This window comes from Accipiter gentilis, chromosome 20 (genome assembly GCF_929443795.1).
Source record: "Accipiter gentilis chromosome 20, bAccGen1.1, whole genome shotgun sequence".
Lineage (NCBI taxonomy): Eukaryota > Metazoa > Chordata > Aves > Accipitriformes > Accipitridae > Astur > Astur gentilis.
Genome location: NC_064899.1, coordinates 26,379,005 through 26,395,562, shown reverse-complemented (window position 1 = coordinate 26,395,562; position 16,558 = coordinate 26,379,005). Strand labels below are relative to the sequence as shown.

The following is a 16,558-nucleotide window of genomic DNA, read 5'->3' as shown; positions in this document are numbered from 1 at the left end:
GTTTCCACTTGAGTCACAGGGCTTGTGGGCTAGCCTCAAAACCAGCGTTATGTGAGTGGGGCAAGCACAGCGTACATGGTAGGACTCTCTGGGAAGAAGTTTTCTTGTGGAGGTGGAAAAACAAGCTGGACCAATAGCCCTTCTGCCCATCTTTATCATTTGTAAGTCTTTATCATTTGTAAACTAGAACTATCAGTCTTTTCCAAAACAGAGCATAGTCAGTCAAAGAGCTTCCCTTAATTTCTACCTAGTCTACCCCAGCCAACTGTGTAAATTACAGTCAAACTGGAAACCCCTTACAACAGGGAATTATAAAACACAGTTCATAAGAAATATGAAAGTTTCAGCATCTTGTTGTTTAGCCCTTGTTGTTATAAGGGGCTCTAAATCACATTATGACTTGGTGCATGAAGAGGTGCAGTCTCCTTTAAAGATTTGACTATTACTTCAGGCCACTCAACTGCCTTTCTAGTCCTCTGCATTGTTTTCCTTGAGAGAGGTTTTTTTGCTTTTTAAACAAAAGCATCTATTATAGAAAAGACTTACATAAACCCTATAAACTTATTCAGACTAGTTGGGGACGGGGAGGGGGAAGATTATGATATATTGAATCACAACAGAATAAAAATGCTGTAGAGTCTCTAGAGTCACATGTTATCCTGGTTAGCCCTACAAATCGTAAAAGCCATATTTAGCAGTTCTTTATCCCTTGAATAACTTGCAGGCTCCATAATGTCCTTCAAATTATCAGAATAATAATGATTTGCTCTCCGTTAGTATTAAAGAAACCAGAACAGAATACAATAGAATAATTTCAGTTAGAATGGACCTACAACGATCACCTAGTCCAACTGCCTGACCACCGCAGGGCTGACCAAAAGCTAAAGCATGTCATTAAGGGCATTGTCCAAGTGCCTCTGAAACACTCACTAAAGAAATGGTTCTTCATGTCAAGTCTGAATGTCCCATGGTGCAGCTTTGAGCCATTCCCACACGTCCTGGCCCTGGGGACCAGAGAGAAGGGCTCAGCACCTCCCTCTCCCTTCCTCCGTCCTCAGGACGCTGTAGGCAGCAGCAATGAGGTCGCCCCTCAGCCTCCTTCTCTCCAAACTAGACAAACCCCGTGTCCTCAGCCGTCCTCACAGGACATGCCTTCCAGCCCCTTCCCCAGCTTTGGTGCCCTCCTCCGGACGCATTCAAGGACCTTCACGTCCTTCCTAAAACGTGGGGCCCAGAACCACACACAATACTCAAGGTGAGGCCGCACCAATGCTGAATACAGCAGGATAAAGACCTTATAAAGCAGTTTAATTTGACAATACTGCCTTTAATCAACTGCACAGCAGTTTAGACAATGCCAGATGATACCAAATGACAAAGAATTAACTTCAAACCGGAGCCATTAATTATAAATTTTTCATATTTACATGTAAGACCGAACATGTTTTCATTTAAAGGATCTTTCGGAAATTAGCAAAGATCTACATCAGTTTCAATGCTTAATGAAAATGTGTTAGATTGTTAGACTGTAATTGTGATTTTATAACTAAATGGGTGATCAAATCTTGTGTATAGAGAACGTTTTGATTTTCTAAATCAAAAGGTGCTATCAAGTCTTGAACCTAATACTATTAACTGAAATTTCACATTGGCCTTAGCAAGTTTGAAAAATTCTACTGTATTGAAAATCTGGAAAGCAAGAATTGCTGCCATCAAAAGGGAAGAAATGGATTATTCAGTTTTTACAATATACTAATCTTAAAAGTGCTGTGCTGAAATTATCCAACAGGTTGCAAACATGGTGAATTGTTGTGGCATTGAAACATAAATGTCAGAACATGTAAAATTAATTTTAACCACTTCAATCATCAACACTTGAGTAACAGTTAAGATCATCATCTCTGGGTAGACCTTAAGGAATGTTAACTATTATTTCACAGATAGCTTCTCACTTGGTTAACTTTGTTCATTCCTCAGCAGGATTTTTGGAATATTGAATTCATTTGAACACTACCTCTTTCAGAAGAGACAAAAGGTAATATCTATACATTTAAGAAGATCTGACAAGGATGTACACAAGCCAAATGTACATGGTTTAAGGAAACCACATGTGGTTTGAAGAAACAAAAGGAAAACTTACTAGGATGTATGTTTAATCAATCAACCAACGAATACAGCTTAACAGATACTGGAATTAAAAAAATAATACCCACAGCAGATAACAGACTCTGCAGACAGAGAACTTGGAAATCATTGCTGTGTACACACATCACGCGTAGAGGAGCATAGAGAGGAACAGACCAAGCAGGTGCACTTCAAGTGAGCTCCTCACCATAGCTTCCACCTGTGTGAAAAGTTAGCGTGACACAGAAGAGGCTCTACTAGTTCAACCCACAGATCCGTAAAACTCGGGGTTCTCTTGAGAAAGGTACACTGAAAACTCCCACAAGGCTGTTTTTCCAGTGCCCCTTTCACAGAGCTCCGCATGGTCATGAAGGCTGCAATAAGGCTCTGGGGAGAATTACACTAGCATTGCAGAAATTCCAGATGCCGCTGCCTATACAGCAGTTTAAAAAGACGTGCATAACTACCCATTACTGTGAAACACGGGGATTCAATCCAACAGGAGGCTTAACAATTCATCAAGGAAAAAAAAAGTCCGTAAGTTAACTTCTAACAGAGGAGCCTGCAGGGACTGCCCCACATACTAAAAAATGTTACCACAGCACTATCCAAAGCAAAAGTGATTTCCTTCTCTGGCACTGTTGATCTACAAAATTTAAGATTTTTGCAGAAGGCATTTAATGATCAAGCTTTCAAGACAGCTTTATGCTTAAACCAAAGCAAATCTATTCTAAGAATTTAGAATCAGCTTTACAATCACTGTTACAAATTTAAAGGGAAAAGAACATCTTCAAAGATAGCAAGACAAAACTCGAGCTAAACATTGTCATAGTGGAAAAAGGACAACCAAACGCATACCCAGCTGAAACACAATGATGGATTTCTGATGTAAGTGCTAACAGAGTACCTTGTTGTGCTCAAATTTTCAGATTCACAGCTCTATAGGAACACTGTTTCAAAGGGATTAATCAGAACAAAAGCCAACTGAGCTGTGTCTGCGATATCTTCGGTGCCTTAATCTTTCTAAAATGTAGTAGGAATGCTATTGCAGCCAGAAAAATCGCTTTGTTCTTGAAAAAGTACCCCATGTTTAGCAATGATTCACAAGCAAACTATTCTTTTTTCCCCTGTCTAGAACGGGTAGTAGACTACGAGTCCAAACTCCTTATAAACCATCAGTCTAACAAGCAAATGAAAAGGTCTAAACTCTACCCCAAATCCAAGCAGGCCGTTAAACCTGTCCGTGTAGGACACAGCTGATTCGCAGGTCTGGCCGCTTTAGTTTCTTTGCCCTTTTACACTGTGCCAAGCATGGGTAGCAAACCCATGCTGTTGCGAAATCCAAACTGGTGTCTCCAAACCCGTACAGAGATGCCATTATGATGCTACACTCAGGGCCACATCCTGAAAGTTACAGGATTGATAAAAACTTGTGGAGTAAGCACATGATGAATTAAACTAAAAATCACTGTGCTGCTACATGTAACTAAAATTCCATTTTTAACTTTAGCTTAAAAATTAACTAAATTTACTTCAGTTTAAAATATTGAATTTAGTTAAAACTCCAGTTTTAACTTAAAAACTCAGTTTTAAACTTTAGTTTAGCTAAAAACTCCGTTCAAATTTACTGCTAACCCCTGTAAAATTAACTCCAAGTCAGGAACCAAAATTCTCCTGTGCAATGGAAACTACAACAGGTTTTGTAGTCTATTGTTAGCAGATGCAAATATGGCACATGAGGATTTGGACAAGCTTTGTTCTGCTGTCACTTTACAACTTATTTCAGATGGACTAGGTTTGCTCTCCCACAGAATATCACAGAGTGAATGGGAACATCTGGAACAGTTCAATGCTTTTAAAAATTATTATTTAATAAAGTATGCGAAAAGGATTTCTTCTCCTTTCCTTTGTCTGTAGATACACTGTAGCATGATTTATGATACTGTAATTTGGACCATCTTCAAAGATTTATTTTCGATAGAGGAAAGATCTCTGAAGATGTTCCAGACACTTGTAATCAGATGGTTAGCCACCTCATTTTTATTCATTTTGCATGTTGGGATTTTTTTGAGGGAGGGAGAGAAAATGGCTTTGTTTAATGCTCAGTTCTTTACTGAGCTGATAAACTATATAAACTCCACAAAAAACGTAAGGCGGGGCGAACCTTGTATCTGTGTTGTCCCCACCACATTAGGTGACCTAAGGATGTTTAAAACAGTATTTCCAAAGACAGTAACTCAAGCATGGAGAAGAATTAGAATTACCTGATAGCAACAATATGATTTCAACCTTATGGAAAATACAGTCCCTCTCTTCCTCACGCTGGCCGATTTAGCTAGACATGCATCTCTGTCACAGCAATGGAAACAGGCTGCCCCCAAACGTTGAATGCATGTGTTCATGTGCTTTGCCTTAGTTTGATCCTGTCATTCTTCAATTGCATCTAACATTTTTCTAAAGATGCAAATTGTAACATTTTAAGAGTGAAAAGGTGGGCGGCGGGGATGAGACATGGGTGACAGTTGTGGTAGGTTTCACTGAAAATGGGTAAAAAAGTTTCTGTTCTCTACATTTATTAACCGATTCTTGCTTTCAGAGTTTTCTAGGGAGAAGCAGAACGTTGTTTTAGCTTTCCTTCTCTACCCAATAAGCATAAGCTTTGTGATAAAAGCTGGCTGGTTCAAAGACGTAAGTCTTACAAATGATCTTTAACAGCAGACTGAGGTCATGTGTTACTAGGCGTGAAAGAATATACAGAGAGTGAAGTAAAGGGGGAACATAAGGCTGCAGAAAAAAGCTTACATATGCATCAACATTTCCTCAGGCTACAAACTTTCCTGTTATTTAAAATGAAGAACTACTGTAGCCCTGTGTTACTAGTAAATGGCAGCCTCATTTACTACCAGAAACTCACATACATGTAACTCAGCTCCTGTAAAAGCAAAAAAAATTGGAAAAATCTTAATACACAATGCACCGATTCACCTCTGGTAAGCGGCGCACATAGCACTGAAGGAGAAAAGAGGTCATCAGCTGCTGTTCTACATGGTTCATAAAGACACATCCTAGGAAAAAGAAATTCAAGGGTCCCTGTCTGCTTCTTCCTATTCTCAAAACCACCGAGCACTTAACCCAAGATGTCATTTCGGACAGAACCCAGAACTCTGCTACATGGGCAGTCAGCAGTTTGTGCCACGTTAGCCTGTGTTAAGGGCATGTGTGTATAAAAACCTCTAGGAAGAAGCGTGAAAGGAGCGGTAGCTGCCTGTCTGTCCACCTGTGCAGAAACAGACAAGCAAAGAGAGGTAAGAACGCGCCATAACGTACAGCCCAGCTCACACACGCACACGCGTTTCATTCTTAAGCTCGTTCTTCCAGCTCCGCAGGCCGCTAGGAACACGCACGTGCTTTCGTAAGGCACACATTTTCGGCACGCTCCTGCAAGAAACCAGATAACCCCACCACCCTCCCGTAATTCAGCCCTCAAGTTAGGCACACGCACAGCGCGTCATGTCAATCCCGTTCATCTCCAGCACCGTTTGCTCCCGCTCACTCCAAATACCTCCTTCATCCTTCAGCCTCGCTCGGTGCCATCCAGCCCTGATGTGCCAGCTCCCTCCAACACGGCCCAGTTTGTTCTCCCGATACACTTGTTCGGTGAAGGACTGTGTAAGTCACGGAGCGTAGAGCCCCTCCTAAAACCGGACTGTGTAAGGCCAACCATTACTCACCAGTGGACAACTGGTTTGGCTACCCTTTCTTCATGGCTATTTCCCCATCCCCACGGCAGCCAGCATTTCTTTGTGCTATCGGTTACACCTCCTGCGCTGCAGTAGTTTCAACAGCTAATTAACTGCCTTGGAGAATCTCCTGCTTATCCTAATTCTGGGAGCCTACTCCAAGATAAGGGAAACCACATCCAGCAGACCACAAACTGGCAATGAGCAACAACATATTATTGTTATTTTAAGGGATTATATTGCTTATATTGTAAGGTTTTCTTTTCTTTCTAGTATAGCGCATGTTTATAGCCTTTCACTACAAGTATGCGGAGTCCTTCAGCTTTACGACGTGCGTGTGCATGTGCAGTGGAATGGAGTCAGACTAAATTGATAAACTAAGCTGTGCACTGTGGAGGGAAAGCAATGGTAAAGTCCGAAGAGGAACTTTGCATGACAATATACAGTAGTTTGTTCCCACACATGCAGGAATAGACTTTTGACTTTAACCAAGCACAATGAGTTGGGTTTATCTGATTATTTTTTTTAATGGTTTAACACTTGCCATTTATCGCAGTGAGTACAGAGGATATTTCTTGTTATTTATTAATCCTTGCACAGAAGCACTAATTCTCAGTAGAAGTACAAAGACAACAGACTTTGGAAGGGCTTAGGTCTGTACACAGAAACTCTGGAGCATTTGACAGACCTGCATACCCCAAGGGCACTTTCTCTACCTCTCCTCACATAGATACAGCATACCTATGGTCTCCAAAGACAAGTGAACTGTCAAGCATGTTTGAAAAAGGAAGGGAGCTAATAAAGAGTATTTCCTTGTTTCTCAAACTTTAGGCTTGCTGCTCCTTTTCCCACCCACAGTCAAAATAGACTAATTTTGCTATTTCAGTTTATTTACCAATTTTCTCATACAGCTGAGGCTTGGAAGGCAGTAGGGGCTTCTGCAAGCAGTAGGTTACTTTTCCAATATTCAGTTGTCTGCCTAGCAGAATATCGTGATGTTTGGACTACACTTTTGGATTTACTCCTTTGAAGTGTTATGCAGAGTTTGAAAGAACATATCAGAACATCTGTTTTACGCTCAGAACTGTGACCATCATCTGGATTCGGATGAGACATGAAATTATACTCCTGTTGCTTCCATCTGACTATCCCAACTCACAATTTCTCCTTGCAGCTAGAATGCTCCCTTTCCATCAGATGATCTATCAATGGAAAAAACATTGCAGGTCTTCCTCATTCTTAACATTCATTCAGCCAAACTGCTTTTTCCCCTTGTTGTTTTGGGCACACCATGCATAAATGATTCTGTAGACAGCTGTGGGGCAAGTCCAGATATGTAAATAAATAATTTCTACAGCATTTGGAAAATCAGTATGTGCTGGTAACCTCCTAGTCCCAAGCAGAGGTGGCAACATGCCACATATACATATTGGTTTCCCTTTCGAACCATGGGCAGTTTTAAGATCAAGATCTTACTAGTATAAACTGAACGATACTTGTGAAAGTCAGAAATAGAACATTTTAGCACTTGACATAAAGGCAAACTTAAAAAATTATTGTTTCCTACTGGTGTTTGGTAATACAGTGGAATAACTGTGTTCCTCACAGTGAAGTTCCTACAGACCAGGTCCTATCACAAAGATACAGGTATGCAGTTTCAGAATAAAGCTGTTCTATCTGGTTTAAAGGCTGCTAAGGTGGCCGCTCTGCTTTCCCCCCACCTCCAGCCATGTCCCCTTCACCACTCCTTTTGCACATGGTCTTTAGTGATTACCTGTCCACATTGCAAGTTTAACTCTTTGATCCGACAGGGAACTAACCCTTCAAACCATTAAATTAGCAAGCTAATCCAACAAACCCCACCGCTGCAGAGCTACCAGGTCTGATGCAGAGATGAATGGGGTGAGGCATGTCCAAGAGTCACGGAGGTAGCGTAAGGCCACCTCTCCTGGGAACACTCTGCTGCGTTTCAGTCGCATTACACACAACATAAATTGCACTGTTAATCACAATGAATATACTCAAAGGGTTCGAAGGGCAGGCGAGGGACTCAACACACATCTAAAATTGCTGCTTATCACTCAAGAGCAAGGCACGTGATCATTACACAAGGGAAACTCCTCAAGACACTACTACCTATATTAACCACGAGTAGAGGTCTTTAAACTTCAGGGCACTCAAATGCACTCAGCTGCCTGAAGGTCCTGACTAAATTAAAATATCTAAATCCTTACTATTCCTGCTCTGCCTCTTCTACCAGAAGATGCCATCCTCTGAAGCAGCAGTTGTTGAAAATGATGGTGCTTTAGCCTACAGCCCCAGAAATGTAAGCTAGTACACCCCCACCCCCACCCCCAAATTAGGACCTGGAGGAAAGGAAAAGCACCCATTCAGTTTTGCTGCCTTTGATGAAATGAACTATAACCTCTCAACAAGGACCACCACAAACAGATTTCAGCTGAGAATATCCAACAGTTTTATACTAGCACCCTGTTTCAAGACACTATTAAGGCTAGAAGATGCTAACCAGCCTAAACAACACTGACAGCATAAGGCCCTGAAAAATAGAAGGAAAATTAAGAGAAAGCACTTTAAGGGTTAAACTTTTAAAGGAAACTTTCCTAAACATAAACATCCTAAGTCACTATAAATATGACTAGAATGAGGCCCATAAATCTCAATGACATAAGCCAAGACTAGAGGCCAACACAAGCCTCCAGTCTTGCATCTTATATCCTGGATTCCATACATTTTAGACTCTCTGCAATGCTTAAACTCTAGATACAGTTCATTCATTTATTTTGGGCCCTAAAAATGCAAGGGTATCCCTTTACTTGCCACCTCCCTCCTTAAGTCTCTAATGTCAATGAAAGGCTTTGTGAGAACTTCAACAGAATCTGACTTCAGGTCAGTAAAAATGTACTTTTAGAATACTTTTACTATTTACTTTTAGAATAAGTACTTCCTCCAAGCAAAAATTTAAGAAAAGGCTTAAAGACCCAAGAAACAGTTGATTCGCTCCCTGACTGTCCCTTAAATAATTAGCCTTTTTGCCAGAGAAGTGTGCTGAAATAAAACATCATGCAGAAGTACCCATGATTTGGTAGAGTGCAGAACTGTCCACAAAATACTGAATGGCATTCCTCCTGTAAATTCTTGATTAAATAAAAGTGTTTGGGATCTCGTCGATGTCTATAAATACCCAAAGGGAGGGTGCAAAGAAGAGGGAGCCAGGCTCTTTTCAGTGGTGCCCAGCAACAGGAACAGAGGCCACGGGCACAAACTGAAACACAGGAGGTTCCCTCTGAACGTCAGGAAACACTTTTTTGCTGCGAGGGTGACCGAGCACTGGGACAGGTTGCCCAGAGTGGTGGCTGTAGACAGGAGACAGTCAAAAGCCATCTGGACATGGTCCTGGGCAACTGGCTTTAGGTGACGCTGCCTGAGTGGGGGGGGCTGGACCAGATGATCTTCAGTGTCCTCTCCAACCTCAACCACTCTGGGACTCTGATTTCAGTAGGAATGTGGGTGTTGCTTTGGAGCAGAGATAGAGGGTATGGGGGAAAAAATGCGATGTCAGAAACAGAGTTGCTGTTGATAGCAATTAGCACTTACCACTTTCAGCATACAAACTGTGCTCACCACCTCACTTTCGGAGACATATACTCTATGTCTAATTAAATCCATTGAAGAGGTCTTTTATTAACTTGAATTGGACATGGATTAGGAATTAGTATGTGTAAGGTTATCTTTGAAGCTCAGTATGATGTAAACATCCTGTAAGCATGTTCAATATTTCTGAGAGACAGGTTTAAAAAAAAAACAAATGGAAAAAACATTAACCCTCCTTTTCCCTTGCTCAGACTGATGAAGGAGAAATGCCTTGTCAAAGGCAAGGGCGTGACAAAAAGTGAAGGAGCTTCCTGACTCCTAACTCCTTCCTTCCTCTTTCATACTATGGCCCGTTGCCCCCATAAAATTACCCAGGATTCTAGATCCTGTCTGTATATGCATATTTAATTCCAAATTCATCACTATCTTTAAAACAAATCCTCTTCCAGAACATGCCCCAAGGACTCAAATTCTCACCAGTCTTTATTAGGGCAGGAGGTTTACCTGCTTTCCCTGTCTTTACAAATGGAAAGGAACCGACAGTGACTCCTACTTCCTTTGGGAGACAACCAGAATCTGTGAGAAAAATTCAAACATCTCTTTCCAGATTCATACCTTTAAACACAGAATTGTAAAAGGTGGCTTATTCTAAATGACCCTAGCTTTACTGTATAACTGTGTACCAAAAAGAAGAGCTCTCTCCTACCGGAAAAATCTCATTTTCAATTTGTCCATCAGCTAATCATTTGGAAAGATTCAAGAGAATTACAAACTAATGAATTTAATCCTGTAAAAGCCACAAAATGCATACCGTGTATTAAAAGCGAACAAACAGTGAGGCAGCTCACATATATTAATCGTGTATTTCTGGACTTCTTTAGTCCTCAGTAACCCTCCTAAACACAAAATTGTGATTTCACCTTCTCTACAAGAATCACCATCCTTGATCACATAGGCCTGCACATTAATGGAAACCACAGGCTAATTAGGCACAGTCATCATCAAATGGTTTGGCATATCCAACTGGGCTTGAGCTGAAGCAGCTCGTTTGTGTCCAATGAGCCCACGGACACGTGTTCTGGCGTGTTGGCTGATACTGCATCAAGTCCTGGAGACACAAGCAAACCTTTCATTGCACCACGACTGGAGGTAGGAAGAGGGAGAAGAGGAATAAGGAAGGGAGGGAAGGAAAGGAAGGGGCTGTGTTCTGCCAGAGGAATTAGACCACACAATTTTCGAACATCACGGCAAGACCAGCAAGAGCTTGTTTGTCACAAATTTTAGCTACAGCATTAATGAAGGGTTTCAGTGGACTTCAGCAGAGATGGACTACTCCTCCTTTTGCAAAGCTGCTAATTCTAGTAGCATTACTTAGGCAATATAGTCAGCAAGTGTTGTATATTTAAATCCACCAGTTGATTTCTGCAATCCTGTCAGAGCCAGAGATAACAAGCAAGCACTGTGACTTCTGAATTTTTAAACAGAAAAAAAGTTTCAGACAGCATTATGTTGTAAAATACTTTGCTGACAAAGATTACGTTATCTATGAAAATACTGCATAGAAGTTGAATTTGTCTGAAATTAAACTGAAGATAAACTTGTTGGAGGTTTTTCTCCTACTTGAAGTGGAAATCATAAAAAAATCAACATAATAAAAAACATATAATCATAAATCATAAACCATTTCACTACAGGTGCCTTCTAAAACCGTCTCAATGTAGGAATTGTAGGAATTCTGCTCCCTTAAACTTACAGCAGCAAAAAAATCCCAACTGATGATCTATAACAAGTAAGAATTTGCTGAACAGTACTTTTTTCAAGCAAAAAACAGGTACCTGCAAAACTCACTTATCTTACATCAGTTTGACTCCATCATTTCTTGGATGGTTATGTAATGACGGTATCAGAAATAATGCCTTGATAATCATCCTGAAAGTTTTAAGTCGTGACCTGAGGTCCTGCTGTACCATATCAAGAACACACAAGTGCTAGGAAAAGCATTATATTCAGAAAACATTACAACAGCTTACCATGCCGGGAGGGATTCCTGTTTGTGACTTCTAATTTGTCATGGAAGCCAGGACTCCTGCCAAGCCCTTCCACGTCTACATCAAGGCTGGCGAAGCCATTTACTTGATTTCTGTCCCTGGTGACAGTGTTAATGCGGGTTGGGATAGGTTCAAATGTAGGGTCTAACTCCAAGATCAGCCTGTTCAGTTGTTCAATGGACTGATCAATATCCAAAGTTGGAGAAGCTGGCAAGTCCCCTGCGTTCCGTCCTAGATCCAGGCCGTTTGTATCCCTCTGAGGCACTGGCCTTGACTTAAAACTCTCGGTACCAGCATGTTCTGCAACTTCAGCAGCAGCTGGCACGCTTCCTAACCCCCTCTGCACAGCATCTCTGCTGCTGGAGCCACGTGTCGGGGTGTCCGGGACTCGGGACTGGCTCTGGACACTGCCTGAATTCTCCATCGTGTTATGAATGCCAACCCTGATTTCATTCTCCGGGGCAAAACTGTATTGGTGAGCAGTGACCATCTGCTGCTGGCGTACCCAGGTCTGAGTAGAGTAGTTACTTGGGCCGTAGGCTTGAGGCTGGGGTGAGACAGAAGGATTCTGTTGCAATTGCTGAGTTGACTTTGGCTCAGTGCTTCCAAATGTTCTCTCATAGAGGGGATCCACGCCAATTCCCAGGTCTGGGGCAAAAGCATTGTGATGCTCTTCCCCAGTGTTACTTCCAAAGCCATCCGAAAGAAGCGAGTTCTGGCTGCTCTTGTGGCAACTAAAGTTCCCTAGGTGGGTGGACTGCTGCCCTTCCGAGGAAGACAAAGTCCCAATGCTGTCCACGCTGTGAAGGTCATGATTAGGCATTTCGTCATCCAGAATATCAGTCTCCCTGTCCTTCAGTTTAGTGTCTCCATTCACGTGAACTTGAGCTGGCACTATGTGGCGAGTCCCGCTGTACTTGCTTCGAGCATCAGTCATATCCTTGGTGGTGTTGACAGAATCCTCCAGACCAAAGCCACTAAGTAGCTGGTCCAGTTCTGCCTTCTCTTGTGGGCTCAGACCCCGTTTGACTCCTGGCACAAGGCGCTCCTCAGTCTTGTCTGTCCTGATGGAAGCTGTGGAGTGTCCTGAATCGCTGCTGACAGACAGGGTGTGATCGCTGTGATCAGGACTGCCAGTCACGGGAACACCCTGAGCAACCCCAGGGATGCTGCTGTCCGAAGAGCTCTTCTTCCTCACCTTTGCATACAGACTACCATCGATGGGACCTTGGGTATGCAGCACTGCGGAGAGATAAGTAACAATGAAAGGGAGAGAAAAGGACAAGACATTATATAAGGGCTTTGACTGGTGTCATACCACACGACAGAAGTACTGCTAATACTAATGGTATTGTTTCTGCAAAACTAAACTGGCTCTACAAATACAACATCAGCCAATGGCATTAGCTTCTTTCATTTTACATTTCCATTTATAACAGTTTTCTTAATGGAAATATAGCACGTCATTCATAGCTGAAGATCAAACACAGTTCTCCCTTTTTATGCTGTTTTGAATGCATGTTGATGGCTCCACAAACTCTTCATACTAATTTGAATAATTACACTATTGCAGAGCTAGAAATTTGAGAGGCAGCTACCATGCATTCCATTCAGAGCAAGACTGGTAGGAACCTACCAGCAATACTTGCCTTGAACATATATCATGCAGTTAGCAGTTCATCTATTTCTACTTGTCGGCCTAACTACACTATGAAGAATCATTTACTCCTTTTCTTGGTGGTGCAAGGAAAAAACAGGTTTCCAATCGGAGCTGCAGTCCTTGGAATACACGTAAGGCCTCCCTCTTCACAAAGGCACGAATGAGGAAATGTTGGACTATGACATTTCTACACATGTGGAGTATCAGGTATGCATTTCACATTTCAGTTTTAGTAAGAAAGGCCATAATCCCTTAAAAATCAGAGTATAACTCCTTCCTCATCAATGATGGGAAGAACCTAACTTTATTTCTGATCTCCGAGATACTCACTCGACTAACGTTTATGAATAACCATTCATAATAAATATGGACTAGAGCTTTCCTTTCTGTTTAGAACAACTTTAGAATGTACAACAATTTTGCAGAAAAAATGCATCTACTAAGTTCACTAAGGCTGGGTGTTGAGAACAGAGAAATTCCTGCTTCCAGTTACATGAGCAGAACTTCGCACGCTTCCCTGATGTCAGCTACACACAGAAACACTGGGTGAGCCAAGCTTTTCTGTCTTAACAGGGCTAATGAACTCAGAGGAGGGCTTCACTGAAGTGACTATATTGCTTTTAATCCCAGAACTGTTACTGGCATCCATGAACCCTGCCGCTTGTTATCTTGAGGCACATATCCTATATTTTTTGATTTTATTTTGTGCTGCAACCACCAGGCCATCTTAATTACTTCTTTTCAATAATCCACAAAACGTACAGCAGAAAGTCAAGAGAATCACAAGGTAGAGACTAAAATCTCAGCCTTAGAATTGTCTATGTACGTACTTCTACATGTTTCATCACATATGTAATATTTTAGATATTATGCTTTACTGCTAACAGGAGTCACATAAAATTTATACTCAACAATAACAAATACAAAATATATACAAATGGGTAGGTAAAGTTGCTGAAAAAAATCTCTTTTTGCTTCCCAGAAAAAAAACGAAACAAACTTGAGCAGATTTTTATATACGATCAGGAAGTAAAAATCCATTTGAGTTAAAAATACTACTGTGAGAATAATCTCTTCCATGTTATTTCAGTACTACCAACACTGGCAATGGATAAAACCAAACAGCGAATACAGCGATTTCCCTCTGGAACGTTTTAAAAGCTCAAGAGTTTATTTGAATCCAGCTTATTTTATCCAAACCGCTTTTTCCTACCTCTGCCTGTCAGGGCTTTTTAAAGCCCTGCTTGACATTATAGACCAAGGAGAAGAAACAAAGCCGTGGGAGGCACATTCTTATGATCCTTTACTGGACTTGTTTGTCCAACTTCCACACGCATCACACAGGTTAGACCAACGTCAGATAGAGTACAGCTACTGGGCTCTTGCCCAGTGCTGAAAATGAACACAATTAATTCAGTTTCTTATGAAAAGCTTTAGGACTAAATATTTCTACTGTCCGCCAAGCCAAGAAAGTAAAGCGAGTGGTTCTACTTTCAAAGGATTTCATGCTCATTTACCAAAACATTTCTATTAAGCGGAAGTTTCTGAGTAACTTTTCCTACCCATAGTTTGAGAATTGCTTGACAGTAAGAAAATTAGACCATTACAATTCAGGAACAGGCAGATTTTTGTCAAAGGTAACCACCAGCTTAGCCTACATCTGTGGCAGTTCCAGAATCAAGAGAGCCATGGGGAGCCCAATGCATTTCAACATCAACTCTACCACACGTTTTCAAAACATACTTAAAATGGCATCGTGATCATACAGCTTCCGAACTAGGAAGCTTTTCTAGGCCACACTATTTCAGAAAAAGCATTATTCAGAAATTGTACCCACGATGGCAATGAATTCATCGGTTTACAATGGCAAGAAAAGTGGTCTGGTTGGAAAAAGCCTTCATTATCGGACACACTGCCAAGTTTCCATCAGTTAAAATACTTACACACTGGAGGTTATATGATAGGTTTAATAGATTTTAGCTAATAATTAAACTTTTTACTTTTTAAGGACTAGGTCTGATGTTGATTTTAAAACCAGCACATGCAAAAGACCAAAATACTCCTTTTCAGAACAAGTCATCAGGGTAGGGGAAAAAAGAAAGTAATTCCCCTTGCCATAGAACTTCTCTGTGGGCAAATTGTTAGAAGTTTGCTGAAGTTTATGACGTGTAAATCCCATGGTGAAAAGAGCTGCTATGCATGAGGTTGAATGTCTGTGTACAGATATCTAAAACCAGTATTTATGAAAAAAAAATACCATATCTAAGGAAAATACAGCCAACTGACAGTTTCTCAACCTCTTCCATGCTGTGATTTCTCAGAAGCTCTCAAAACTGCTAGGACAATGAAGCACACTTAGAGCTTCATGTGGAATTATTTAATACAGTTACCACAATAAATTGCAAGAATAATAATAATAATAATAAAAAAGCCAAAGAGTAAGAGTAACTATTAAGCAATTTATTTTTTTGTCTTTTCTGTGTGCTTAGTTTTGAGTTTAAAAACTAGAAAACCATACAAAACTGCTTTGTTTTGAATAGTTGAATACCCTGACACAAAAGAGACTTGCAGAGGTTACAGGTCTGAACGGGAACACAGTTAAGTAAATACAGGACTAGTACACTTGAACCATTAAGAAGTCTTCCTGTCTGACTTTCCTGGTTTCAGTTTTCAAGCACGACGACAGGAGTACAGGCGAGAAGACGGACAGACTACCAGTGGACTACTGACCCACGGGTCTTGCACATGTGCAGTCTGTAAGGTTCAGCGATAACCCTGCCCAGTATCTCTTCCACTAACACAAAATTATCAAATTTATTGTGTATGTTGCCCAGAATGCTGAGCAAGCACAAACCATCTTGGGGTCTCCCAGCTGTGAACCATACAGCTTCAGTTCTGAAGAACAGACGGGAGTTCCGCTTACCAGTAGCATCTCTACTTAAAATTATGCCATTTCATTTGGGAAAAAAAACAAACCAAACCAACAGAAAATGAAATACAAAGAACAAACCTACAGTCACATAAGTTGATTATAAATCTCAAGAATTGTTCATCTCCCCTTTATGTTTCCATCTGAAACAAAGGCAGCCTTTTTCAAAAGTGATTTTTTTTTTTTTTTTTTTTTTTTTAAAACATCTGTACAGTATCTCGACACACAAATTGGGAAACGTGCAAAAATAATTCCTCAATGTATTTTTAATGGTGTTAAGAATTAGCACCTTTGGATATAAACATGAAAACGGCTTTCAGCAGAGGATGGGGTTTGGGCTGCTTATGATCTTTGTTTGCTGTTTACCTATTAAGCATGCAAATTAGAGCACTCGGGTACTTCTTTCCAATCTGACTTTGGATTGGATACAACAGCTTTACACTAT

At 41.0% G+C, this 16,558-nt stretch overlaps 1 protein-coding gene across 8 annotated transcripts in view; it reads right to left on the bottom strand.

The window, feature by feature from the left end:
• The window catches only part of TNS3 (tensin 3), a 234,011-nt gene that overhangs the window by 56,564 nt on the left and 160,889 nt on the right, over positions 1-16,558 (bottom strand). For all 8 annotated transcript variants that reach the window (XM_049823713.1, XM_049823714.1, XM_049823715.1 and 5 more), the window contains one exon: positions 11,507-12,766. In XM_049823713.1, coding sequence (XP_049679670.1) covers positions 11,507-12,766 — 1,260 coding nt within the window. The remainder of the gene's footprint in view (positions 1-11,506; positions 12,767-16,558) is intronic.